General features: G+C 44.0%; 1 protein-coding gene across 1 annotated transcript in view; it reads left to right on the forward strand.

Moving 5' to 3' along the window:
- Positions 1-27394, forward strand: part of ARHGEF3 (Rho guanine nucleotide exchange factor 3) — a 157433-nt gene that overhangs the window by 44176 nt on the left and 85863 nt on the right. Inside the window, exon 4 of the mRNA XM_070933633.1 lies at positions 7353-7415. Within this exon, the coding sequence (XP_070789734.1) occupies positions 7353-7415 (63 nt within the window). The remainder of the gene's footprint in view (positions 1-7352; positions 7416-27394) is intronic.

The raw sequence follows: 27394 nt of genomic DNA on the forward strand, positions 1-27394 counted from the left end.
GGAGCTTTAGACCTTCGAGGTAAATTTTGCCCATTGTATTTTCACAGCACATATTGACGATTTTACCAGTTTCTACCTTTCATGATAGTGTGTGCGGTTCTTTTTCCAAAATTGTTATACCAGCCTTGCCAGGTAAGATAGGCTAAAAGATAAGGACTAGTTTGTGATCGTTTAAGAAGTCTCGGGATCAATTGTCATTCTGTATTGATTGGAGTACAGAATTTGCTGGAAGGCATTAAATATTAAATTTATAAAATGTTTACTGCTATACTATTTGGTCTAACAACGTTGCAGCTTGGGGGCAAACAATACTTGCTCTGTATCTTTGCATTTAACACTATTTGTTATGTTTTAATGGAAACTGCATCAGCTTGGAAATAGATAAATAATTGACAAGGTCAAAGAAAGTGTGAAGGATGAATTTAATCTTTTTCTTGAGAGTCTGTCTGCTTGAGCTAATGCCAATAATGTTTCCATTAAAAGCAAATAGCAGCTTAAAAGAAAAGATGATGAAAAGGGAAAAAAAGAGAAGATGTTGCTTTTGTTTGCATTCTAATCTAAATTGTTAAAAGCTTCTTAAATGTCAAATTGCATTTAATATCTAGTTTGATATGTAGATAGGAAAGTAAACCTATTTAAGACAAATGTTTAGAAAATTATCTTGGAACTGCACATTCTTCTACAGTTGCCTTTCCTTCACAAATAACTGTTCACATGGGTAACTTGACCTAGCAAAATGGCAATGTTGATTATTTTTTTCTTCCACCAATAACTTTTTCACTTACATACATGGCTAATTTTTTTTTAATGCGAATAAATGTAGGAGGGAGACTAGCAGAACCAGGGGGTGGGGTCAAGTGGGGCATCAGTTTAGAGTATTTACATAGTCATAAGTCCAAATGAATGAGTTTACCTTTGTCTAATTTTACTTAGGTGTAAACTATTAGTCTGAGAAGATTTGTTTACATAGGTTGAAGCAATAAATCAGTAGTTTTGAATCTTCAGGTGTGGACCTGTTGTTGTTTTCATCTGACTACAAATGAGCTATAATAATGTTGCAATTCTCTGGCGCGCTGCTTGGAAGAATCCAAGAGCGTGGGTAATATCCCTCAGGTTGCCTGAAGATACTGAGTGCATATCACGTTAAATGTTTGTTGACTCCTCCCCTAGGGACTGGCTGAGGCTCAGTTCCTTTCACTCAGTGGTGCCTGATAGAGTGTATTTTGCCTTCTCTTCACTTTTGGACTTTCCTAGCTAAATTGTACTTCTACCATTGCCACTACACGGTTAGCCGCTTCCAAGGTCCTTCCAGAACGCTCGGAGGATTCCAATCCCCATGACGCTCTTTTTGCGGTTCCACAACTGGACCAGGACTTCATTCCATGCCCACAGCTCTTTTCCGAAGTGGTCCAACGTCCCTGGTCTCAGCCCGGGGCCTTGCCCGTGCCCAATGGCATCGACAAGAAGTTGTTTTGTTCGGCTCCCGCGTTGCAAGATTTACTCGCACTACCAAATGTGGATGCACTGATTGCCGCCTTGACTTCTTCAGCGGTTCTTTCCGCCGACATTGCTGATGGGTTGAGGTCTGAGGACAGGCGGGCCGAGCTCGTGCTTCGCAAAGCTCACCAGACAGCAGCCTGGGCTATCCGGGCTGCTACCTCTGCTTCATTTTTCAACAGAGCCTCCCTAATATGGCTCCGCCAGCTCCAAGAGCGTCTTCCACCTGACAATAGACGTCTTCACCAGGACGTTAATAAACTAGTGGCCGCAACCGAATATTCTGCCGACGTGGCCCTGGCTGCAACTAGGTTCGCTTCCAGCTCGCTAACATCGGCGGTTACTTCACGTCGTCTCTTATGGCTATGGAACTGGCGGGCAGACGTGAAATCCAAATGGAGGCTCGCCTCGGCCCCATATAAAGGCTCTCGTCTTTTCGGAGAAGCGCTGGACCCTATCCTAGTGGAGGATAAGGACAAATGAAAGATAATGCCTTCCTCCTTTCGCAGAGTTGACCGCCGCTATCAGCCTTACCATCAGCGTCAATACTTTCGGTCTGAGCCTGCACCCAGCACTTCCTCCTCTTATCGGCCATCGTCTTTCTCCTATGATCGACCTCCTGACCGATCTACTTTTCATGACCGCACTAGACGCCAGCAACCCTCCAAATGCCCCTTTCGTGGCACAGGTTCCCGGCCTTACCGTCGAGGTAAATGACTGCTCCGAGCCTTATCCTATCGGCGGTCGTATCGGCTATTTCTTTCATCAATGGGCTCTCTTGACGACGGACAAATGGGTTCTTCAAACCATTCAACTTGGTCTGACACTGGAGTTCGCTTCCTGCCCTCCAAACAGATTCATCCGATGTCCAGTCTCCAACAACCCCAAGAAAAGGCGCCTGATGTCCATGGAAATTCAACATCTGTTGGACATTCGCGCTATAGAGCCGGTTCCCATCGAACATCGTGGAACCGGTTTCTACTCAATATTTTTCCTAGTTCCGAAGAACACAGGGGCCTGGAGAGGGATATTGGATTTGAAGGAGTTAAACAAGCTAATTGCCTACCACAAATTCAAGATGCAGTCCCTGCATTCGATCCTGTCTTGCATCCGACAATTTGACATGATGACTTCCATCGATCTCAAGGAGGCGTACCTCCACATACCAGTCAGACCGGCCCATCATCGTTTTCTTCGATTCTCTTACGACAATCAGGACTTCCAATACAGAGCCATGCCGTTCGGACTTTCGTCTGCCCCCAGGACCTTTACCAAAGTCCTAGCAGTAATAGCAGCTTCCTTACGGCTCATTCCCATCAGAGTACTATGCTACCTGGACGATATCCTGATCTTGTCCGATTCCCACCCGAGAGCTCTCCAGGATCTGGAGGTAGTACGAGACATGCTGCAACGGCATGGTTTTTCCCTAAATCTAGAGAAGAGCCACCTTCAGCCTACGACTCATATTCTGCACCTCGGGGCCATCATCGATTCAGCCTCGAGTCACGTCTTCCTGGCTCCGGAACATTGCCTCCTCGATCGCTCAAATTCGATCCTCCCGGTCAGCTTCTGTCCTCCAATTGTCCCAGTTGCTCGGGAAGTTAATTTCCTGCATCAACATTGTGCCTTGGGCTCGCCTCCATTCGCGCCCACTACAATGGTACCTGCTCCCGTATCAGAAGGCCCTGGGCAGCAATTCCAACTCGCGGGTCCGACTCCCCGGACGGATCCTCCAGTCCCTGTCTTGGTGGACTTCTCCCGCGATCTCGAGAGGATGCTCATTTCAAGAGCCCAACAGAATAGTTGTAACAACGGATGCGAGCCTTCTGGGGTGGGGGGCCCATCTGTCCGCCAAAGTAGCTCAAGGCCTCTGGTCACAAAGGGACCTACAGCACGATATCAATTGGCTGGAGCTGAGGGCCATACACCTAGCCCTCCTCCATTTCCAACCCGACATCCAGGGCCAACATGTGCTGGTCTTAACGGACAACACCACGGCCAAGGCACACCTGAATCGGGAGGGTGGCACCCACTCCAAACCGCTACTGGACGAGGCAATCTCCCTCCTCTTGTGGGCAGAGAAGAACGTACTCTCCATCTTGGCCCAACACATCTCCGGAACGGACAATGCACAGGCGGACTGGCTGAGCTGTTCCCAGATCGATCATGCGGAGTGGCGCTTGGACCCGGTCCTCTTCCAGGAACTTTCGGCAAGGTTTGGTCCCCCTGTCTTGGACCTGTTTGCGACTCCCTCCAACGCACAGCTCCCTCGATTCTTTTCCCGTTTTCCCAGCATGGGGTCCGAAGGGACTGATGCTCTCAGATGCCCTTGGCCTCCCGGCCTCCTGTACGCTTTCCCCCCCACTCCCCCTCATCCCGAGGGTGGTGCGCAAGATCCTGTCGGAGGGTGCAGAAGTACTTCTAGTCGCACCGCACTGGCCGCGTCAGCCATGGTATGCGGACCTGCTGGACCTGTCGATCTCTCGACCCTGGAGGATACCCCGGGACAAGGTCTCTCTCAGCCAGGGGGCCATCCTACACCCGGAACCGGAGTGGCTCCAACTGGCCGTCTGGCATTTGAGGGGGCCCTCCTGAGGAAGGACAACCTGTCGGGGCGAGTCATTGCCACCATGCAAGCCTCCCGCCGGGCTTCAACTCTACGAATTTACGAGGCTACTTGGCAAGCCTTTCGCCGCTGGTGTCGCAGGAACAACGTAGACCCGGCCGGAGCCTCGGTCCCTGCTCTCCTCGAATTCCTCCAGGACGGATTGGACAGCGGCCTAGCTCCGAATACCCTGAGACGACAGGTAGCTGCCTTGAGTTCGGTTTTGTCGAAGTCAGCGGATCGCCCACTGTCCTTGGATCGGAGAGTCCGGACCTTTCTTCGAGGTGCCACCAACTTGCGTCCGCCAGTAGTGCACAGGTATCCATCCTGGGATCTGCCACTGGTGCTCCAGGCCCTGATGTCTCCACCCTTTGAGCCCCTGTCCTCTATTTCTCTTCGATTTCTGACTCTTAAAGTCGTTTTTCTAGTGGCGATCACGTCAGCGAGAAGGGTCTCTGAGCTCGCAGCCCTTTCTATCCGCTCAGACCTTTGCATCTTTCATCCGGACAGGGTGATTCTCCGGCTTGACCCTGCCTTCGTGCCCAAAATTAATTCGTTCTTCCATTGAGCTCAAGAGCTAGTTCTGCCGGATTTTTGTCCGCGACCTCGCCATCACAGAGAAGCCCAATGGCATAACCTCGATGTCCGGCGCGCTCTCCGCCACTACATTAAGCGGACTTCCCAGTTTCGGAAATCGGAAGCGCTATTTGTATCTTTCCTGCCAGCTTCGATGGGGCACAAGGTCTCTTCGTCCACCATTGGGCGGTGGCTCAAAGCTTGCATCTCTACGGCATACACCCTTCGCAACAAGCCTCCACTTGGACGCATCTTGCCGCATTCAACTAGGAGCGCCTCAACTTCGGCGGCGTGGGCCACACAGGCATCCATCCTGGACATTTGTCGTGCAGCCACCTGGACCTCTCTCACTCCCTTTGTACGACATTATAAAGTTGACTCCTTTGCCTCGGCTGAGGCGTCCTTCGGACGGCGAGTTCTGCAATCTGTCATCTCTGCTACAGCCATCCGGGAGCATTCAGCCTCCCCTCCCATCTAGTACTTGCTTGGGTACATCCCACGCTCTTGGATTCTTCCAAGCAGCGCGCCAGAGAATGGATGTTGCTTACCTGAACATCCTTTCTGGGCGCGCTGCTGAAGAATCCAACCCACCCGTTGTGGCTTCTGCTTCCTGATCCCGGATGGACTTGACTCTTTGTTAGGACATCCTTCGTGAAAGAAACTGAGCCTCAGCCAGTCCCTAGGGGAGGAGTCAACAAACATTTAAAATGATATGCACTCAGTATCTTCAGGCAACCTGAGGGATATTACCCACGCTCTTGGATTCTTCAGCAGCGCGCCCAGAAAGGATGTTCAGGTAAGCAACATCCATTTAAAAGCTAGAGTAAAACTTTGAAATAAACATTGCTTTAATTTGAATAAAATAGAGTTCTCTTTGCTGAATTTGGATTTAATCAGCTAACATTGCACTACAAGAGGATCATAGTAAAAGGAGGGGTGATGCTTGTATCCAGATGTTTGGTACAAAAGGTAAATAGACTAATATACGGAGTTGGAAGGTTGTCCTCTGGAAAATGGTTAAGGTAGCTCATTAGCTTAGTTCAGATAACATAATTGGTTGGCTGAATTATTAATTAATTAATTAATTAATTAATTAATTAATTAGTTTGATTTATGTGCCGCCCTTCTCCGGAGGGTGACATACATTTGTATATACCTGCTTAGTAGGGCTTTTTGGTCCCCGCAAGCGATGTTCTATTTTATAAAAGTCAGCTTATTGCCCCCACAAACCGGTCCTCATTTTATCTACCTTGGAAGGATGGAAGGCTGAGTCAACCTTGAGCCTGGTGAGAATTGAACTCGCAGTAATTGCAGGCAGCTGGCAGCTAAGTGCTACTTTAACAGCAGTTTAGTCTGCTGCGCCACCAAGGCTCTTATCAAGAATTAGTATGTTCTCATTATTTTATTAGATTTTGCTTGTTTATAGTTTCCATACTTTCACTGCAGATGCTTGATATTTTTGTTTACTTTATAGCAGTGCTGAAATCCAAATTTTTTTCACTACCAGTTCTGTGGGCGTGGCTTGGTGGGCGTGGTGTGGCTTGGTGGGCGTGGCAGGGAAGGATACTACAAAATCTCCATTCCACCCCACTTTGGGCCAGCCAGAGGTGGTATTTGCCAGTTTTTTGTTTTTTTTAAATTTGATTTATATGCCGCCCTTCTCCGGAGACTCAGGGCGGCTTACAATGCGTTAAGCAATAGCCTTCATACTTTTGTATATTTATACAAAGTCAGCTTATTGCCCCCACAAACTGGGTCCTCAATTTACCTACCTTAGAAAGGATGGAAGGCTGAGTCAACCTTGAGCCTGGTGAGATTCGAACTTACAGTAATTGCAGACAGCTGGTGTTAATCACAATGCTATTAGTCTGCTGAGCCACCAGGCCCTTATTGAGTAGTTCTCCGAACTACTCAAAATTTCTGCTACCGATTCTCCAGAAATTGTCAGAACCTGCTGGATTTCACCCTGCTTTATAGCTATAGTAATCTGAAACTGTAAATAAGAAGTAAATATACTGGTCACATCTAATATTATGCCTTTCACACAACACTTTCCTCTTTGTAGCCTCTTCACCCTTGCAGTTTTTCTCTGGTCAAGACTGTCCCCAGTATTTTGAAGCAAATTTTGAGGTGGAAAAATGAATGGGGAAGAAGAATCTATTTACTAGTGACTTTTTTGCCAACAACAAAATTAAGAATATCTAATAGGATAGGTATTTTTATAGTGTTTACCTATCTGTGGGTTTTCTATGTAATTATTCAATTATGATTTAATGCTGGCTTTCTGCACTTCAAATTTTATAATCAGTTCGTAATTTTAAAATATTAATGGAATTTTCTTTGAAATGGAGAATGTTACAAGGTGTTTATAAATGTTCATCAAATTTATACAGCCACTCACCTTATTAAAATTATGTATGTTACTTAATCACAAGATCCTCTTTTACACGTTCTTTTTCCAAAATCTTTCAGGAATGCATGTATATGTGTATGTGTATAGATATTTCTTGATTTACTAAGTAAGAAATTTGAGCGCATGCACAGTATGTGAGCAGTTGTAAATAAGAAACATATTTTTAATTGAAAAATATTTATATTACCATACAGTATAGTGCAATATTATACTTCTCTGTTTTCTGCTACTGAATTCTTTTGTATTGTTCTAATTTTATAGAAGAAACGCAAACAGAGTACCCAGGATGAAGATGCAATCAGTGTGCATAGCTTTGATTCAAGTGTAAGTATTTGGAACATGGAATTGTTTAATGAAATTGTCTAGTTTGTTTTGTTAATATAATGTGTTGCTTGCCATCTCAGTCCAAACAAGTGGAATTATGTTTTGTTTGTTGAGTGTCCTAGTTGGATGGTCCAGCTTGAAATCAGCATAGGAGCTCTATGTTGATTGCAAAGCTACCGGTATGTCTCAATATGTTAATGCAAACATGAAGGGTGCAAGCTTGTAAAGCTAAGAGGATATGGTTGGGAAATAGATTGTTTCTTTGTTTATCTTTGTTTATCAACGCTTGTGGCATGACAGTGTTATAATTTTCCCAGTCTCCAGATATATGGATGCTCCAAATTTTAAGCACATCTGATAATTGTAACAGTTGGGGTTCACATATCTGGATAGCACTCAGAACAGGATGGGCTGCTTTGTAGCATCTGAAGGAGAAGCAGCTGCTTAAAGCAGGAAAACCTAAAAAGAAGGAAGATAAGAATCCCTGAAAAGGAACTTAAGTTGTTGACTATAGATAAGAAAGAGTTTTCTAATTTATGCATCACACTGAGTAATAATGCTTTATTAAAGTGATCTTAATTTCTGGCAACTTCTGAGTGGAACGGTTAATCATCAACCATCATCACTATCCATAATTTATTCAAGCTAAGCATCTAAGAGTGCAGAACAAAGGCTATATTAAAATCAGAACTAGCTAGAGAATGTAAACATGTCCTGTTTTAGATCTCTTTATCACAATGTTTTCCAATTTGTAATGGCCAGAAATAGCCTGCATTCAGAGGAATTCAGAATAGAATTCAAAATCAGTTAAGGATGGCTGGTTCACTAACCATGCCACTTGAGGTAAGGAACAAGCCGTAAGTGAGTACATTCATGTTAAGCAAGGTTCATGACTTAATGGATGTGAGAATGAAATTGTTTTTATTATAATCATCAATAGTTGGACTCAACTGAATGAATATAATCTAATCATCATCATCATCATCCTCAAACAATTTAATTTAAAAATTGATTTATGTGTAAATAAAGTACACAAACACATATATAAGTTCCATTCAAGTATTCATCAAAAACACTGTATCAGTAAGAAGCAGTTTGTTTCCAGACAGGAGATGAATTAACTAGCATTTTTTTCCTACCACTTTGTTTTTGGAAGCCATTATCTAATCTGAGAAACAGATTAAATTTAATAAACTTCCTAAGAATTTTGATAAGTGTATTTTCTTGTTCCTAAGTAAACCTAGCATTTCCCCCGTCCCCCACTTTCTTTTCAGTCAGTAATTTCTGCCTCTCACTTCTGATTTACCAGAGACTCTAGTAAGTTTGCCATAGCAATTTAATCAAATAAACTAAGGCTTATATGTAATTCTAGAATCTAGACTATTATGTTCTTCTAAATTATAAAGGAGGAAGAAGTGGTATGAGCATGAAGTTTTTTCATAATGTATTTTCATAATGTACTGCGCTGACTATCAAAAGTAAGTCCTACAGCCCACGTCTCAACAACCACCCCTCCATCATCCAAAACTAGGCATGTACGCCCCTAACTTCCTCAAGATCCACCATTTCATAGCTTAAATGCAAGCTACTTAACGCAAGAAGCCTCACAAACAAAATGCCTGAATTCCTCCCCCTAATAAATACAGCTATATTCGACATTGTATTTGTCTGCGAGACATGGCTGAATGCATCCCTCCCAGACTCCATTACCACAACAAGAGACTATCATGTTTACCGGTCCGATTGCGAAATCTGTAAAGGGGGTGATGTTGCTATCTTCTATAAAAAGTCCCTAAATCTAAAAGATATTCAAGTTATACAGGAACTCACTCTTCCTGAGACCATCGTCTGCGAGCTGTCCTTAAATACCACATTTCACTTCTTACTATGTTACAGAGCCCCTGATTATGACCTCAAACATGCGAACAATCTAACTTCACTACTAACATGGGCAGCCTCCTGCCCACACCCTCTTATCTTTCTTGATGACCTCAAACTACCTCTTATTAATTGAACCCTAAACGAATGTACAACTGAATCCATACATGCAACCCTGTTGCTCTGGTGGCTCAGCAGACTAATTAACATCCACTTACATCTGCTGCCTGCAATTACTGCAAGTTCAAATCTCACCAGGCTCAAGGTTGACTCAGCCTTCCATCCTTTCTAAGGTAGGTAAAATGTGGACCCAGATTATGGGGGCAATAAGATGACTTTGTATAAATATACAAAAGTATGAAGGCTATTGCTTAACGCATTGTAAACTGCCCTGAGTCTCCGGAGAAGGGCGGCATATAAATCAAATTAAAAAAACAACAACCCTGTACAACACTATTACTAATCTGGGACTGGATCAATAGTAACTAACAACGCTAGACTCAACAACTATCTTGATCTCATCTTCTGCAACAGTTTAAACTCAATTTATGATCTACAAATAAAAGAACCCTTTTCCAACAGTGACCACAGCATGATTGACTTTTGTCTCAATATACGTCCTTACAAAGATGATCACAATGATGGGATCCCCAATTATAACTTTAAAAAAGCCAACTATGATATCATAGATACCAACCTCTCATCTCTTGATTGACAAATTCTGTTTTATTTTATTTTATTTTATTTATTTATTTTATTATTCATATTTCTATGCCGCCCACTCTCCAAGGACTCTGGGCGACTTACACCAAAGACAGTATACTAAATAGCATATTGCCCCTAACAATCTGGGTCCTCATTTTACCCACCTCGGAAGGATGGAAGGCTGAGTTAACCTTGAGCCGGTGAGAATTGATCCGCTGATCTTCTGAACTAGCAGTCAGCTGAAGTAGCTGCAGTATTGCACTCTAACCACTGCGCCACCTCGGCTCTTTCACTGGCTGTAATACTGCCGAAGACTATTATAACACTTTTTTGCTCAAAATCAAAAGAATCATTAAACTATACATACCACTAATAACCTCTAAAACCAGAAAAAACAAATTACCCATAACAACGAGGAAGCTTCAATAAAAAAAAAAAATCTCTAGCAAAAAAGCAAAACTGGCTAGGTAGCTAACTTTGAAAACCACCATAAATAAAGCTGTCTTTATTCTGCCACCAGATAAAGACAGAATGCGCCAATTACCACAGCAAACAAGAGGAAAATTATGCACAAAATCCACCCACGCCTTCTATAATTTTGTAAATAACAAACGTAAAAGACTTGAGATCCATCCCACCCCTAAAAGGATCTAACGGTAAAAACTGTAATGATGAAGCCATTAAAGTCAACCTCTTTAACACGTTCTTTGGTTCAGTCTTTGTAAACAGCAATGGCTCATGCCCCACATTTCCTAGTTGTACCACAACTAATTGCAATGATTACTACATATCGATTTTACAGAAGATAATGTTGAAAAGGCACTACGCAGCCTAAAACCATCTCTATCTATTGGACCTGATGGATTATGTGCCTACTTCTTAAAAAAGCTTTCCACTGCCATAGCAGAACCTCTAAGCATAATCTATGAAAAATTTTTCAGGACCAGTTCCTTGCCCAACCTATGATCACTAGCTACGGTCATCCCTATCTTCAAAAAGGGTGACCCCAGCCTAGTTGAAAATTACAGACCAATCACCTGCAAAGTAAATGGAATCAATCATAAACCAATCCATTATCCTCCACTTAGAGACAAACAACCTACACTCTGACAAACAATTTGGTTTGTTTGTCCTGTAATCTGCAACTTCTATACTGCAAAAACATATGGACTACACAACTTGACCAGGGTAAAGCAATAGATGCAATTTGTTATGTATGGAGCACACATTTGCATGCCCGCCGCTGATTGGCTAATCTAGCAGCGGGAAAAATAAACCACTGTCAGTGGCCGGCAAGACTGCCAGGGCTGTTTAAAAAGAGAGCTTTGGCAGTCTGCCTCTCTCTTGCTCCTGATAGCGGCTGGAAATAAAGTGCTGAACGGACTACGGCGTTCCTCCTCTTCTATTCGCACCCCCTATCTAATACAATATACATAGACTTTTGTAAAGCCTTTGATTTAGTGGTACATGACAAACTACTTCTAAAAATAAAATCTTATGACATTTTCGGATCCCTGCATAAGTGGATAGCTGCGTTCCTGTCAAACAGGCAACAAGTAGTCAAAATAGGGAGCGCCCTATCAAACCCTGCACCTGTTAACAGCGGTGTCCCCCAAGGAAGCATTTTAGGACCAACACTCTTTATACTTTACATAAATGAACATTGCAATCATATTATAAGCAACTGCGTTCTCTTCGCTGATGATGTTAAACTATTCAACACTACCGACAATGCTGCTGCCCTACAAAGAGACCTTGACTATGTGTCAGAATGGTCAAACAATTGGCAATTCCAAATCTCAACCAACAAATGCTCTGTCTTACATTGGCAAAAAAATCAGAACACCAAATACAAATTGGGCAGATACAACCTCGTAGATGACCCTCACTCTGTCAAGGACCTTAGAGTACTCATCTCTAATGATCTAAGTGCCAGAGCTCACTGTAACAGCATTGCCAAAAAGACATTAAGAGTTGTTAATCTAATCTTGCAAAGCTTCTTCTCCGGTAATATTGTATTGCAAACTAAGGCATATAAAACCTTTGCTAGACCAATTTTCATGCATCGTTGCGCTGACATTCATCACTTCTGGGACCTTCACTCATTCGATTAGTCACATTGAGTGCTTGTCAAATGTTTATCTCCCTCTGCAGTATGGTTCCGCCCCCTCCTTCTGCGCATGCTCAGTCTTTTTCACTCAGTCGAGTTAACAGATCTAGAGTGCTGTTTTTATACAGTTAATCTGTCTAAATTTATTATTGAATACCTGCATTGATGAATCTATTACTAATTATTTATTACTAATTACTATCAGATATTAATACAATTGAGCGAGTCCAGAGATATTTCACGAGAAGAGTCATCCACGCCTCTGATCACATCAGAATACCTTATACCACCAGGTTTGAAATTTTGGGCTTAGACAACTTAGAATTATGCCGCTTTTGGTCTGACCTAAGCGTAGTACACAAAATTGTCTGCTACAATGTCCTACCTGTCAATGATTACTTCAGTTTCAACCACAATAATACATGAGCACACAATAGATACAAACTTAAGGTAAACTGCTCCAAACTCGATTGCAGAAAATATGACTTCAGCAACAGAATGGTCAATGCTTGGAATGCACTACCTGACTCTGTGGTTTCATCCCCAAACCCCCATAACTTTAACCTTAGACTGTCTACTGTTGATCTCACCCCATTCCTAAGAGGTCTGTAAGGGGCGTGCATAAGCGCACCAACGTGCCTACTGTATCCATTTCCTGTATTCATAATCATGTTTATACTTACATCTATTATCTTATACATGCTTGACTGACTGACTGACTGACTGACTGACTGACTGACTGAGTAACTAACTAACTAACTAACTAAATAAATAAATAAAATTGTGGCATGGTGTATACAGGCAGGCAGACTGAATCATGAAAACCCAATATCCTGGAAAATAGGAGTTTTGAGATGGCAAACTATAATTTACTCAGGTGAAACTATGTGTTTTTCAGGGCACTACTTTGACTTAAATCCAAATATTCTAATCTATCTAAATTGATAGTTCAAAATATAGTTAACCAATACAAGTAATTCGTAAGGTGCTCAAAAGAATTTGTGTGGAAATCTTTAACTAATAAAATTTTACCTTTGTAGAAGGTAAACTGCCATACACAATTCCTATTTTGTGTATTCTTTATCAGATTTCTATTTTTTTAAAAGAAATCTTATATAAATTGTACAGTTTTATTTTATCTATCTATTGAAAGATGTAAGAGTTATACCTGATACTGTGGAGTAGATATAAGCTAAAATATAACCTACTGAAAATAAGAGAAGTGAAAAGGAAGTAAAAAATGAAATATGCACATAGAATTAGATTGAAAAAGGAGATGCTGGCTTACAACTGATATTGCTGATAAATTAGAATCCATTTTAATTAAGAAAGTGTTTATCACTGAGATCTGCTTATAATATTGCAAATTGATTAAATAAACAGTGCATAGATACAATTTACTAGTTGGAATCTACTATCTTTTTTGAGTAGATGACCTATAAGTAACAAATAAATATTGAGAAAATATTTGTGTGACTAACTTACATTTAGTTTGAATTGTATTCTCCATATACAAACTTGAATTGAATTTTTGTTGGGTTGATTAAGTAATACACTACTGTCTCATAATCAAAAATTAAATTTTTAATTAAATCTGTTAAGTAATCAGAGCAATACTTGTATTGAACACTTTCTTCATTGTGGGAATTCTTTTCTGCTTTGTGTGTTTATAAAGTTGAGAGAAGGATAAATAAAACAATGATGATCAGCAGAAAAGACATAAAAGATTTTGTAAATATTAGAGAATTTTGATAATCTATGAGTGGAAATGCTTAAACAGACTAATATAAAGGAGAATATTTTTCATTAAATATATTAAGGTTTGTCTCAATTCAGGGATGCAAAAATGTGCAGTCCTTTTTGTAGTCCTCTGACTGAGTGGGGGCAAAATGTCCAGGCTTTAGGGGGGCATTTATTGGAATTTGGATAGGTTCTGGTGCAAAAAAGATTTGTTATGCTTTGCAGCAATGAGGACAATCATGTCACCCCCTTAAACTGTTTTCTACAACATCCAGGCCTAATTTGTTTTGGAAGTCTGATCTTTAAGCTTAAAGTCTGGAGTGGCCTTATGTCAATAGAAGTTGCACACTCTTGTCTTAATTTGAAGACTGATTTCTCAACACATCTCAATTTTGCTTCAGTTACTCATTAAAAAAAAATTGTATTGTTAGTACTGCTTTGGACAACAGCATTTAAAATATTCTTGTTCTGGAAAATGTTTATTTTCAAAAAAAATGTTATCATAGACATTCCTTCATGTGATTGACATGCATATATAATGTACTTATTTTTCTAGTTGGTTACTAAATATAATTTGATAAGAAATTGTGCTATTTGCATTTTGAAAGAAAGTGAAATGTATTAAGGATTTAAATCCAATTTTGGTAGCAGTGATTCTCATATATTACCTCTGCAATTGCTTTGCATTTGGGTTTGGGCGTTTTTTTGGGTGGTGGTAGTTTAATTAGTGGTCAATATTTGTAGTCATATTTATTTATTTATTTATTTATTTATTTATTTATTTATTTATTTATTTATTTATTTATTTATTTTTAAATTTGTATACCGCCCTTCTCCCTGAGGACTCAGGGCGGTGAACAGCCAAGTAAAAGCATAAACTACAAACATTAAAATACAATTAAAAAGATATATATAAATTTGGCCCCATGATTAAAAACAATAACAAACAATTAAAAACATTTAAAAAAGTGTTAGGCCAGCCCGGCTTGCTGGAAAAAGAAGGTTTTAAGGGCACGGCGGAAGGCACCGAGGTCTTGGATTCTCCTTATCTCTGGAGGCAGTTGATTCCAGAGGGTAGGTGCCCCCACAGAAAAGGCCCTCCCCCTGGGGGTCACCAGCCTACATTGTTTGGCTGATGGCACCACGAGGAGGCCCCCTCTGTGGGAGTGCACAGGTCGATGGGAGGCCATCGGTAGCAGCAGACGGTCTCGAAGATAACTAGGTCCTATGCCATGGAGCGCTTTAAAGGTGATAACCAACACCTTGAAGCGCACCCGGAAGACCACTGGGAGCCAGTGCAGCTCACACAGGAGAGGTGTTGTATGGGAGCACCATGCGGCTCCTGTGACTACCCGCGCGGCCGCATTCTGGACCAGTTGGAGCCTCCAGGTGCTCTTCAAGGGGAGCCCCATGTAGAGAGCGTTGCAGTAGTCCAGGTGAGAGGTGACGAGGGCATGAGTGACTGTGCACAGGGAATCCTGATCAAGAAAGGGCCTCAACTGGCGGATCAGGCAAACCTGACCAAAAGTCCCCCTGGCAACAGCCGTCAGATGTTCCTCCAAGGACAGTTGCGTATCCAGGAGGACTCCGAGATTGCGAGCCCTCTTCGAGGGGGCCAAAGACTCGCCCCCAATAGTCAGTGATGGAGTCAACTGACTATATCGGGATGCCGGGAACTACAGCCACTCAGTCTTGGAGGGTTGAGCTTGAGCCTGTGTCTCCCCATCCAGATCCGCACAACCTCCAGGCACCGGGAAATCACTTCAAGGGCATCGTTGGGGTGGCCTGGGGTGGAGATGTACAGCTGGGTGTCATCAGCATACTGATGGTACTTCACCCCAAAGCCACGGATGATTTCACCCAGCGGCTTCACATAAATGTTGAACAGAAGGGGCGAGAGGACTGACCCCTGAGGCACTCCACATATAAGAGGCCTCAAGGTCGACCTCTGCCCCCCTGCCAACACGAACTGCGACCGGTCTGAGAGAAAGGAGGAGAACCACCGTAACACGGTGCCCCCCATCCCCAACTCTTCCAACCGGTGCAGCATGATACCATGGTCGATGGTATCAAAAGCCGCTGAGAGGTCTAACAGGGCCAGAACAGAGGAGCAACCCCTGTCCCGAGCCCTCCAGAGATCATCCACCAACGCGACCAATGCCGTTTCCGTGCTGTGCCCGGGCCTGAAACCTGACTGGAACGGATCTAGATAAGACGTTTCTTCCAGGTACTGCGGAAACTGTCGTGCGACCATACTCTCGACAACCTTTGCCACAAAGCGAAGGTTGGAGACAGGACGATAGTTGGCTAATACTGCTGGGTCCAGGGAAGGCTTCTTGAGGAGAGGCCTCACCACCGCCTCTTTCAAGGCCGTGGGGAAGTAACCCTCACTCAACGAAGCGTTAATAATTCCCTGGAGCCAGCCTCGTGTAACCTCCCGGGAAGCCAGTACTAACCAGGAGGGACACCGATCCAGTAAACATGTGGTCGCACTAAGTCTCCCCAGAATCCTGTCCACGTCACCAGGGGTCACAGAGTCAAACTCTTCCCAGATAACGTTCTCAAGACTATTCCTCGTCACCCTGCCCGAATCTACCCAGTCAGAGTCCAAATCCCCCCCCGGATTTTGTCATACAGATATTGTCCGAAATCCTCGGCCCTGCCTTCCAGGGGGTCCTCCCGCGCTCCCGGGTGGAGCAGGGAGTGGGTCACCCTGAACAGGGCGGCCGGACGATTCTCTGATGACGCAATAAGAGCGGAAAACTAATTAAACTTTGCCGCTTTTATCGCCACTAAGTAGGTCTTAATATGCGACCTTACCAGTGTTCGGTCAGATTCAGCGAGACTGGCCCTCCAACCGCTCTCTAGGCATCTTTTCCGGCGTTTCATCTCCCTCAGCTCCTCGGTGATCCAAGGAGCCGCGAGGGATCGACACCGGGTCAGAGGCCGCAAAGGCACGATTTGATCCAAGGCCCCACCAGCCGCCCGATCCCAGGCAGCCACCAGCTCCTCGGCCGAGTCGTGTGCCAGATCTTCAGGAAATAGCCCAAGCTCCATCTGGAACCTATCAGGATCCATCAGGCGCCTGGGGCAGACCCACCTAATTGGCTCCGCCTCCCTGCGGCGGGGTGTAGCGGTTCGAAGGTCCAGACGAAGGAGTGAGTGATCTGACCATGACAAGGGTTTCATGTCTATATCCCCTATAATAAGTCCACTGAACCACTGGTCAGAGACAAAAATCAAGTCCATTTCTGGTTTTAAAATTGTAGCTTCCTAGAATCTGAGTTGATGTAAGTTAGCCCACTAACTTATTGGAGTTTCTGAAGTGTTGAGAAACACTGATGGGATATTTCATTTACCCACTAATTTCTTCTGTGATTATTCTGTCCAGAGAATAAATTTTGCTCCCTCCCTCTGTATTTAAATGTGTCAGTATTAGTTTTCTAAATAGCAACAGTTCATTAAAGATGAGTTCTTATGCAAAGCCTATATTTTCCTCCACCTTTCTTGCAATCTCTTCTTCGAACTGGCTTTCCCTAAAGTATCAGTGCAGAACACAGACTGCATGGTTTCATTATTTTATATTCTAAAAAAGATTATTTCTGCTCCTGTGTGGACTACAACTTTAACAGGGGTGTCCTGCCCCTGAAGTGGTTAATTGCTGTTCTTAGAGAATAGTTCTCCAATTTTATAATGTTCCAAATAAATATATTGAACCATGCCACATTGTCGTAAGTAATGGAAATATCACAGAGGTAAATATCTAATCTTTTAAATTCTTTTTTTTTAGGTATTATTTTTTCTTGATTCTCAAAATAGTTAATGTTTAAAGTATAAAGGTATATTAATAATACATTGCATCATTACTAAAGCAATATATTAATGTCATAATGAACATTAAGACCAAAAACATCCAATTTTAAAAGTTTCTTTGTTGCCTTAAATGCAAGTTTAAATAATTTAAGATCTTGAGGACTCAACCTATTGCCCTTACAGCTCTCTTGATGCAGAAATGGTAGGTCAGTACATGTGGAGGTTGCTTGATTTGATGAAAGAGTTCACAATGCTTTAATATCACGCTTGTTTACTTGGCATGTATTAAAAGTAGATTATCTTTATTGACTTGATTATAAACTCTGAATCCAGATGAATACTGTCCTGCTGTGTTACAAATTAAAGGCAGATATGCATAATTCATCAGTGTACATCCCTCTTTATTTTTTATTTTTTGCATTCTGTTTACCACAGTCCAGCAACGCATTCAGTTTACATCGATAAAAACAGTAATAATCTGTTCTGCGGTGATTAGAAATTCGTACCATTTAGCAGGCAAGAATGCTCATAAGTATACACTTAAGGCTAAAACAATGATCAAAAAATGACACAGATACTGTTGATAGTTTTAATAGGTAGCTTACAGATATGGTGACAAGGGTTACTATTGATATTACTAGTCTTGAATAAACTAAAATAAGAGGAAAAAACGGTGTTCATGTAAGGTGGCAGTGGAAAAAGTCTGAGGGATCAGGGGTTTTAATCCAATGTCCCATTTTTAAAAAGGACTATCTAGTTACCGGAAAAAGAAGGCAGTGTGTTATTTTCTCCATTTATGTGTGGGAGAGGCATTTTCATGAGGGGATGGAGTGAGAAGCCTCTGGGACAAATCAATAACATTACCATGAATCTCTTGATGAGAGAAAAGGTGTAAGTACCCTTTTGAAAAGCAATTTGAAGAATTAGGTACTCACTTGGTCTGAAGATTAACTGAGCATCACTATGAGTTTGCCTTTTTAAAAATTAGAGCTGCCTTTATGTTTCTTATTGTGTACTTGTACATCAATAATCTAGCCATGTAAGAAGTATTTTACTAATGCTTGTTGCCTTTCCCTGGAAAGACTAGAAATGGAACATATGGCTAGTCCTCACTTAATGACCCTAATTGGGACTGGCAACTCCATCATTAAGTAACGTGGTCATTAAATGAAACTTCTACTTAGCAATGAGAATTCCAGCACTCCTGGTTATAGTTGTGAAGCCAGATATCACATGACCATGACTTGCAACCTCCTGCTAACTGCCTCATTGCTTTTGCTTATCAGAAGCTGGAAAGACACAAATGGTGATCACAGGACTGTGGGAGGCTATGACCACTGTAACTGTGTAAATGTTGCTAAGTGTCCACATTGTGATCATATGACTGCAGAGTTGCTGCAGTGGTTGTAAGTGAGAGGACGTGTCATCAATCACTTTTTACAACACTGTCATAACTTTAGTTGCTAAACCAATGGTCTAAATGAGGACTATCTGTTTAGTCTTCAAAACTATCTTCCTAGTTAGTGTTCTCATATTAGCTCATTAGATTGTTATTGTGTTCTTTTAAGTTGCTCCCATTTATATGTCAGTGGAGACTGAGTTAGAAACCTGTACAAATTGTCTGTTTAATTAAACATGCATGAATGGAATACAATTAATTGTATTCCAGGTATGACTGGAATACAATTAATTTCTGTTGTATTTGTTTTGAAAATGAACATGCAATATTTAGTCTATTTTTATACATCAATCATGGGCATAGGAAACATGCTGGCAAATGTTAACCTTTGTTCTATTAGCCAGAGTGGTTTTATTAACAAATGTTATAGTTATAATACTTAAATATATTTTTCTTCAGTGAGTATGTAATATAGTTGTCTGTGATATAAAATAAGGAATGTCATTCTGAATGTGTATTTTTGGCACCACAAATCTTGAGAATCTATCATAAATGCCTGTTGTAGCAGACATTGAACAATGAATACTCGCAATGTTTTATTCTGACCTGGTGTAATAACATTATGTGATTAGAAATGTTATTAGTTGGGGGTTATGAATTCTGTGTATGGAATTATTCTGGATCACATACACATGCACGAACTGTTTGAAAGCACGGATTCTGCATGGATTTTGATAGCTTTAAAGACTAACCCTGAATTTGGAGAGGCTATGAGAAAATCAATTTTGCTGACTATTCTTTATATCTAATTAAAGCTAATAAAACTTAATTGCCAAATTCTAGGAAGCTTATATTCAGAAGATAAGAAGGGATTAACTACAGCTCTGATTACTGGACTTGAGATAATGAAAAATATATTGTTGCTGCTTTTATTATTTGATTTTAATTTCATGTTGATACCCAGTATGGGTAGAAAGGATGCAGACCTCAAGCTGTAGCTCTGTATGTTCATGAATTATGCATGCCAGTCTAGTTCCAATAGAGCAGACCAATGTTAATCTAGATTCAGAATGGATAATAAAGTCAGTGTGTCTAATCTATTTGTAATCCTGTCTGAGGACAATCTATATTGATAATATTACCCTCTGTCACTTATATATCAGAAGAATATGGCCTTGTTTTTGTACTTCAGCTGAAATGATGAAACTGAAAATAGGATTGTATATATTTATTCTTTCCTTCTTCAAATCTTTACAACAATCCAGGAATATAACTTGTTTTAAACTAGAAATTAGAGTATGGTAATAAATGAATAGTCATATTTGAAGAGTGGAAGAACTCACATCTCCCAAGATTCATAAGTGATCAAGAGTTTGGGATGAGGATCTATCCAAAGTTAATTACATGTAGTCTTCACTTAACAATCTTAATTGGGATAGGCAATTCCATTGCTAAGCAAAGTGGTTGTCAAGCAACACCTCACATAACTGTCTTGTTTAGTGACAGCAGTTCCAGAGTCCCTGTTGCTGTTGTTAAGCAAATTACAAGCAGTACTTAAATAAGGATCGCCCTGATCCATGTCATCCCAACTCCCAGCCTCAGTTCTTCCAAGGCAAGCGACTGCCTTCCTTTCAACTTCCCAGATCCACCTATCTACCTCCCATCTTTTCGCCTCCCTGTATAACATGGTTGAGAGATGAAGAGGCCATTGTATGTCTCCCTCACTGACCACCCCCATGGACCTTTCTCTCTGTCTTCTTTCTTGGCGTGATGGTTATGTTCTCCCTCCCCTCTACCACTCCATCAAAGAGTGCTGCGTCAAGCCCTGCAGCATGGCAAGCATCCCTGTTGCCTCAGTGCAGTACAAAGCCCAGTGCTGCAATGGCGAGAAGCACTTGCCTAGGAGTTCACCTCCTTCTGCCCTCCTTTAACATTTTACACAAGTGAGAAGAACCCCACTTTGCTTGCCTGGGCCTATCTTGCCCATGCTTCTGCCACTGTAGGAGCAATATCACAAGAGCCATGCTTTCTAGAGTAAACCTTGTTCCCTGGCTTAATGTCACCAGTGTGCAATTAGGATGGATGAAAAAAAAATATGGCTGAACCACACATCCACTTGCCCATGCTCCCTAGTGCCTGCCTGTGGCACCCAGCCTCCATCTGTAACCCTCTTCCGCTGATCTGCAGGATGTTTCCACATCAACTCTCCCATGTGTGGCCAGGATGGTGAGTCCAGTGGAGAGGAGGCAGACAAGGATGACAGAGGTCAGCTGGGAATGAGGGTTTGGGCAGCCACAGCAATAGGATGTCTGAGTTTTTATCTCATGACCACTGGGGCCCTGCAGTGATCTGGAATGGGACAACTGCTGCGCCGACTCGCCATCAGATTGCCCTTGCCAGGTCACCAGCGGCAGCTTGTCCCAGCTGACTGGATGTGGGACAAGTTGCCCTGGCAAACGGGATGAGGGGACAACTCACCACCGTGGGACAACAAGGATGAAACAAGAAGGGGAAAAGGTACTTCCCAGTTGATGGGATGTGGGGACAACTCGCAGAGAGGAGAAAACAATAGTAGACTCTTCCCAGGATGGGAATTTGCAGATATTGTGTACCAAGAGTGCTCCGTGCAAGTTTTAGGACTCTGTCTACTGTCCCAATTGGGATCCCTTCAAAAGAATTTGAGATTTTAAGAAATATTAAACTTTTCCAAGTTTGGATTTGCTCAATCTCACAGGTGGCTTGAATTTCAGCATTTCTTGTTTTACTTGATTTCCTTTATAGAGAAGGTATCGCTATTTAATTAATTAAAAAATCCTTAAATTTCCATCCTGTGGAGAGTCTACCATCATCCTCAATCATTCGTCAACATCTCCTCTCTATCAAGGCAGACCAAATAAAAATGTCCCACTCTCTCCCCGTGTGAAGTATGCATGCGCGTGCGCTCACATTTTTCCATTGCGCTGCTAAGTCACTTCATTATAGATGGGATTTCGTCATCTTCCTGTCAGGGACTGAGCGTGGTTTTTTTCATCAAATCCTTTAACCACGCCCCTCTGCTCTCTGTTTCCCCAGTTATTTCGCTCAGTCGACTTGTAGGGACCTGTTATTTCCTCTGCTCTAGCTTAAACTTAGTTTTAGGGACTTTAGGTTTTATTATTTTTGTTTCCTTTCGGGGCGTTTTATTAGTGGAGCGAAAAGCTTGCTTTGGGACAGCTTGCGGCTGCGGCTGTCCCTCGTTTCTGGAGGTGGGGGGATTGGATCTGGGGCTCCAGACCATCCCCCTCTTTGTTCATACGCAAGCGATTGGAGTCTGACCCGGCTGGGCAGCTCCAAAACGGCCCGCGCCGTTTTTCTTTAGCCGCTGGCGAGATTGTCGGTTCCAGGTGAGCCTGGTAAACCGCGGCCGCCATTTTGTAGCTCCAAATTAGCTTAGGGCGGCTCCGGAGTTCCTGGTAGCTTGGCTATTCAAACTCTGAGTATTTCTTGCCTCACTGTCAACGCGAGGAAGCGGATTTACAGCAACTTCCCCGTTTCACTGGATCTGATCATCAGGGTGCTGCTACGAGGCGTGAGGAGCTGGTAACGTTTTTCGCGCCCTTTTTCCCTTTGAATTTGATTGACAGTTGAGGGTTGGCGGTGTGAAGGGATTACTAATCTTGACCGCCCTGACTGATTGCTATCTGGGAAGGAGGACAAGGAGAGCAGATTGTGGAAATTTTCCTGCTTCTGTCTGAGGTATTCTTCTGTGGGTCGTTGGACTTGGGCAGCCATTTTGTGACTTTGTGTTTTGGCGCCAAAACCGTTTCTACTTCTTTGGAGCCTGCTGTCATTGGAACTTGTTTTAATATGGCAGACCAGGAATTCTCCTCTGACAATGAGCAACCACAATCCCCTCCCAGGGCAAAAAAGACAAAAAAATCTAAATCTAAAGCCCCTGCTGTGTCAACCGGGCAGGATCCTGAGGCTTCCTCATCCAGGCTCCCCCCTTCAACTCTAATGGACAGAGACGCCATTAGGAGACATAATGCATTGGAGAGGCAATACGAGAGGGCGCAAAAGAAAGCTCAAGCTTCCTTGGCTCCACCTTCTCCTCATTCTGAAGTGGAGGATGACTTACCTCCTATAAATCCAATTCGACCTCCTCCAACCTCGCAGGGTTCTCACCAAGAGGGTCTGACTGCAGCCCAGAATATGAGCTTGGGGGTGCAGGCCATTGATATGAACCAACCTGTTAGTTTTCAGTCTATTTTTACCAATGCTTTGGCCCAGGCATTTGCTTCAAGTTTTAGTCAACAGATGCCTGTCGCCCCTGCGACTTGCCATCTTCATGCTAACCAGTTGCCCTCTTCTTCTGCTAGCTGCCACCTTCATGCCAACCAGGCCATACCTGGACATAGTCAGGCTAGTCAGGCTATCTCACAGGATCCTCTTGATAGTGAGGAGGCAGAGCGTTTTGAAGGGGAGGTTGAGGAACCAGAGTTTTCAGAAGATGAAGGTGTTGAACCTGATAAGCCTGCATTCACTACCCTATTCCGGCCTGCTGTGTTTAAAACGTTGCTGCGTAAAGCTAAATTGGCAACCAACATGGCCTCCATCTCCAGTTCTCATGCCCAAGACACTGGCAGTCAGAAATCTCATAATGACTTATTCCCTGTTCCTTCCCAGGATCAGGACTTTATTCCCTGTCCAGAGTTATTTTCTGGGGTCATTAAGAAACAATGGGAACACCCGGGGGCCCTTTCTGCCCCCTCTGGGCTCGATAAGAAAATTTATTGTGTAGACCCCTCTCTGGAGAGCCTTTTGGCCCTTCCGTCTGTGGACCCTCCAGTAGTAAATTTATCATCGTCTACTATTTTTTCCTCAGATGTCATGGAGGTGCTCCGCTCAGAGGATAGGAAAGCAGAGGCCGCTTTCAGAAAGAGCCACCAGGCAGCTGCCTGGGCTGTAAGGACCGCCACTTCGGCCTCCTTTTTTAATCGGGCGAATCTTGTTTGGCTCAAGCAGCTTAGGGACCGCCTTCCCCCGGATGACCTACGTCTTCAGCAGGACATAAATAAGATGGTGGCTGCAGCCGAATATTCGGCTGACGCCTCTCTGGACGCAGCTAAGTTTGCGGCTAGATCAATGGCGTCTTCAGTGACGTCTCGTAGACTACTCTGGCTTTGCCCCTGGCGTGCTGATTTAAAACCTAAGTGGAAATTGGCGTCTACTCCTTATCAAGGTACTAATTTGTTTGGCCCTGCATTCGACCCCATTTTAGTTGAGGGAAAAGATAAGAAGAAGGTCCTACCGGTGTCCTACCGTAGGACAGAGCGTCGCTTTACGCCTTATTCCCAGAGGCAGCCCTTTCGTCAGGACCCAGGACCCAGTGGGTCCTATGCTTCCAGACCTTACACACAAGGGTATGACAGACCAGCTGACAGACAGTACTTTAGGGACAGAGGCAGGTTCCAGTTTGCCTCCAGAAGACCCTTCAGGGGTTCTGGATCCAGACCTGGAAGGAGAGGCAAATGACTCGCTTCCCCCACCTTCCATTGGCGGACGACTCTGCCACTTTGTCAGTCAGTGGGAGGAATCCACGTCCGAGGATTGGGTCCTTCGGACTGTGAGACTAGGTCTTACCTTGGAATTCAGAACCAGACCCCCCAACCGTTTCCTTCCCTGCCCTATTCCTCATCAGCCAGAGAAACATCAGCAGTTGAGGAAGGAGATCCAACATTTAATAGATATAGGGGCTATAGAACCTGTTCCTGCAGGGCAAGAAAGGTCGGGGGTGTATTCAGTTCTGTTCCTAGTTCCCAAGGCCTCCGGGGGCTGGAGAGCCATCCTAAATCTCAAATTTGTCAACAAATTCCTTCTATTCCGAAAGTTCAAAATGCAGTCCCTCAGGACTATTCTGGATTGCGTACGGAAGAACGACGTGATGACGTCACTAGACCTCCAGGAAGCTTACCTGCACGTGCCTATCCACCCGGCCCATCGCCGCTTCCTGAGGTTTGCTTATGCGGGAGTACACTACCAATATCGGGCCATGCCGTTCGGCCTTTCCTCCGCACCTCGAACTTTTACAAAGTTGTTGGCGGTGGTGGCTGCGACTATCCGGCTGGTTCCGATCAGAATTCTCTGTTATCTCGACGATATATTGCTGCTTTCTCAGTCTCCTCAACAGGCGCTGCAGGATCTGGAGACGGTGACCAACATCATCACTCGACACGGCTTCTCCATAAACCATCGAAAGAGCCATCTTCAGCCTACAACCAGAATTGCGCACCTGGGGGCGCTGATAGATTCGGTGGAGGGACTGGTTTACCTGTCGCCGGAACGCCAAACCGACATCAGGACTTTAGTTCGACATGTCCTAGATCGTCCACAGGTAACATTTCTAACCTTATCAAAGTTGCTCGGGAAATTTATTTCCTGTATCTCAATAGTGCCGTGGGCGCGAAGGCATGGATGCCAACTCCAGTGGTTCCTCCTGCCAGCGCAGAAGTTGGGCCAGGGCACATCTGCATCCAAGGTGAGGCTTCCTCCCAGAGTACGAGCATCCCTCAGGTGGTGGGACTCAGAGGCGATCAGCAAGGGTTGTTTCTTCCAGGAACCCAACAGGATTGCGGTGGCATCAGACGCGAGCCTGTTGGGCTGGGGCGCCCACCTGGGGTCAGAGGTTGTCCAGGGTCTGTGGTCTCCCTTAGAAGCCAAGAACAGCATAAATTGGCTAGAGCTTCGAGCTGTCCGCCTTGCCTTGAGACACTTCCAGGACATGCTTCTTCACCAGCATGTCCTGGTTCTGACGGACAATACGACCACCAAGGCCCATATCAATCGCGAGGGAGGCACCCGATCCCCCTTGCTAATGGCAGAGACAGATATGTTGATGACCTGGGCCGAGACTCATGTTCTTTCCCTGAGGGCAGAACACATTTCAGGGTCCGCCAATGTCTGGGCTGACTGGCTCAGCCGGAAGCAATTAGACCCCTCCGAGTGGAGACTCCACCCGGACCTGTTCCAGTGCATCGTAGACAAGTTCGGCCTTCCGATCCTAGACCTCTTCGCCAGCCCAGAGAATACTCAGCTTCCTCTGTTCATCTCAAGATTTCCATGTCAAGGGGCTCTAGGTCACGACGCCCTCCGTTGTCAGTGGCCCCGGGGTCTACTATATGCCTTTCCGCCTCTAGCCCTCATCCCGAGGGTAATAAGGAAGCTGATAGCGGTAGGGGCGGAGGTCCTCCTGTTAGCCCCGCATTGGCCAAGACGACCTTGGTTCGCCGACCTAGTGGCCCTGTCGGTGTCGCCCCCCTGGACAATACCTCAGGACCGGATCTCTCTCAGCCAGGGGGCAGTTCAACATCCAGACCCCGGTTGGCTGCGCTTAACCGTGTGGCATTTGAGAGGGTCCTCCTGAGAAGGCGTAACGTTCCGGGTAGGATGATTGGCACCATTCAGGCTGCTAGGCGGCCCTCTACCACAAGGATTTATGAGTCGTCCTGGCGGACCTTCTGCAGTTGGTGCCGTCTGCATCATGTGGACCCTACGTCGGCCAGTGTTCCTGACATCCTGGTGTTTCTGCAAGATGGGTTTGACAAGGGGTTGGCTCCTTCTACCTTAAAAAGACAGGTGGCTGCTTTATCTACGGTTTTATCCAAGGAAGCCACTATCCCGCTAACTCTTGACCCGAGCATTAAAGGGTTTTTGAAGGGAGCTTCAAATATTCGACCTACTATGGTTCATAGGTATCCAACTTGGGACTTGACATTAGTTCTACAAGCCCTTACCTCTCCACCGTTCGAACCTTTAGGTTCAGCCAGTCTCAAGCTTTTATCGTTTAAAGTCACTTTTCTTTTGGCCATTACCTCAGCCAGGAGAGTGTCTGAGTTGGCAGCATTATCTATTCGCCAGGACTTATGCATTTTTAAGCCTAACACGGTGGTTCTGAGATTAGACCCGGCCTTTCTGCCTAAAGTTAATTCCAGCTTTCACAGATCTCAGGAAATAATCTTGCCAGATTTTTGTCCCTCTCCCAGGCATAGGTTGGAAGATCAGTGGCACACACTTGACGTGCGTCGAGCGCTCAGAAGATACATCGCGCGCACATCACCATTTCGTAAGTCGGAGGCACTCCTAGTGTCTTTCCACCCCTCGTCTTTGGGACAGAAGATTTCTTCTAGAACGGTGGCTTGTTGGATCAAGGCGTGTATTGCCCTCGCCTATGCCTCTAAGAATAGGCTGGTTCCAGGTAATGTGTGGGCTCACTCTACGAGGAGTGCTGCAACTTCTGCTGCGTGGTCTACCCAGGCTTCAGTGGTGGACATTTGCAGGGCGGCCACTTGGACTTCC

Source organism: Pituophis catenifer, unplaced genomic scaffold (assembly GCF_029215685.1).
Source record: "Pituophis catenifer annectens isolate HBS135680 unplaced genomic scaffold, rPitCat1.0.hap2 SCAF_2, whole genome shotgun sequence".
NCBI lineage: Eukaryota > Metazoa > Chordata > Lepidosauria > Squamata > Colubridae > Pituophis > Pituophis catenifer.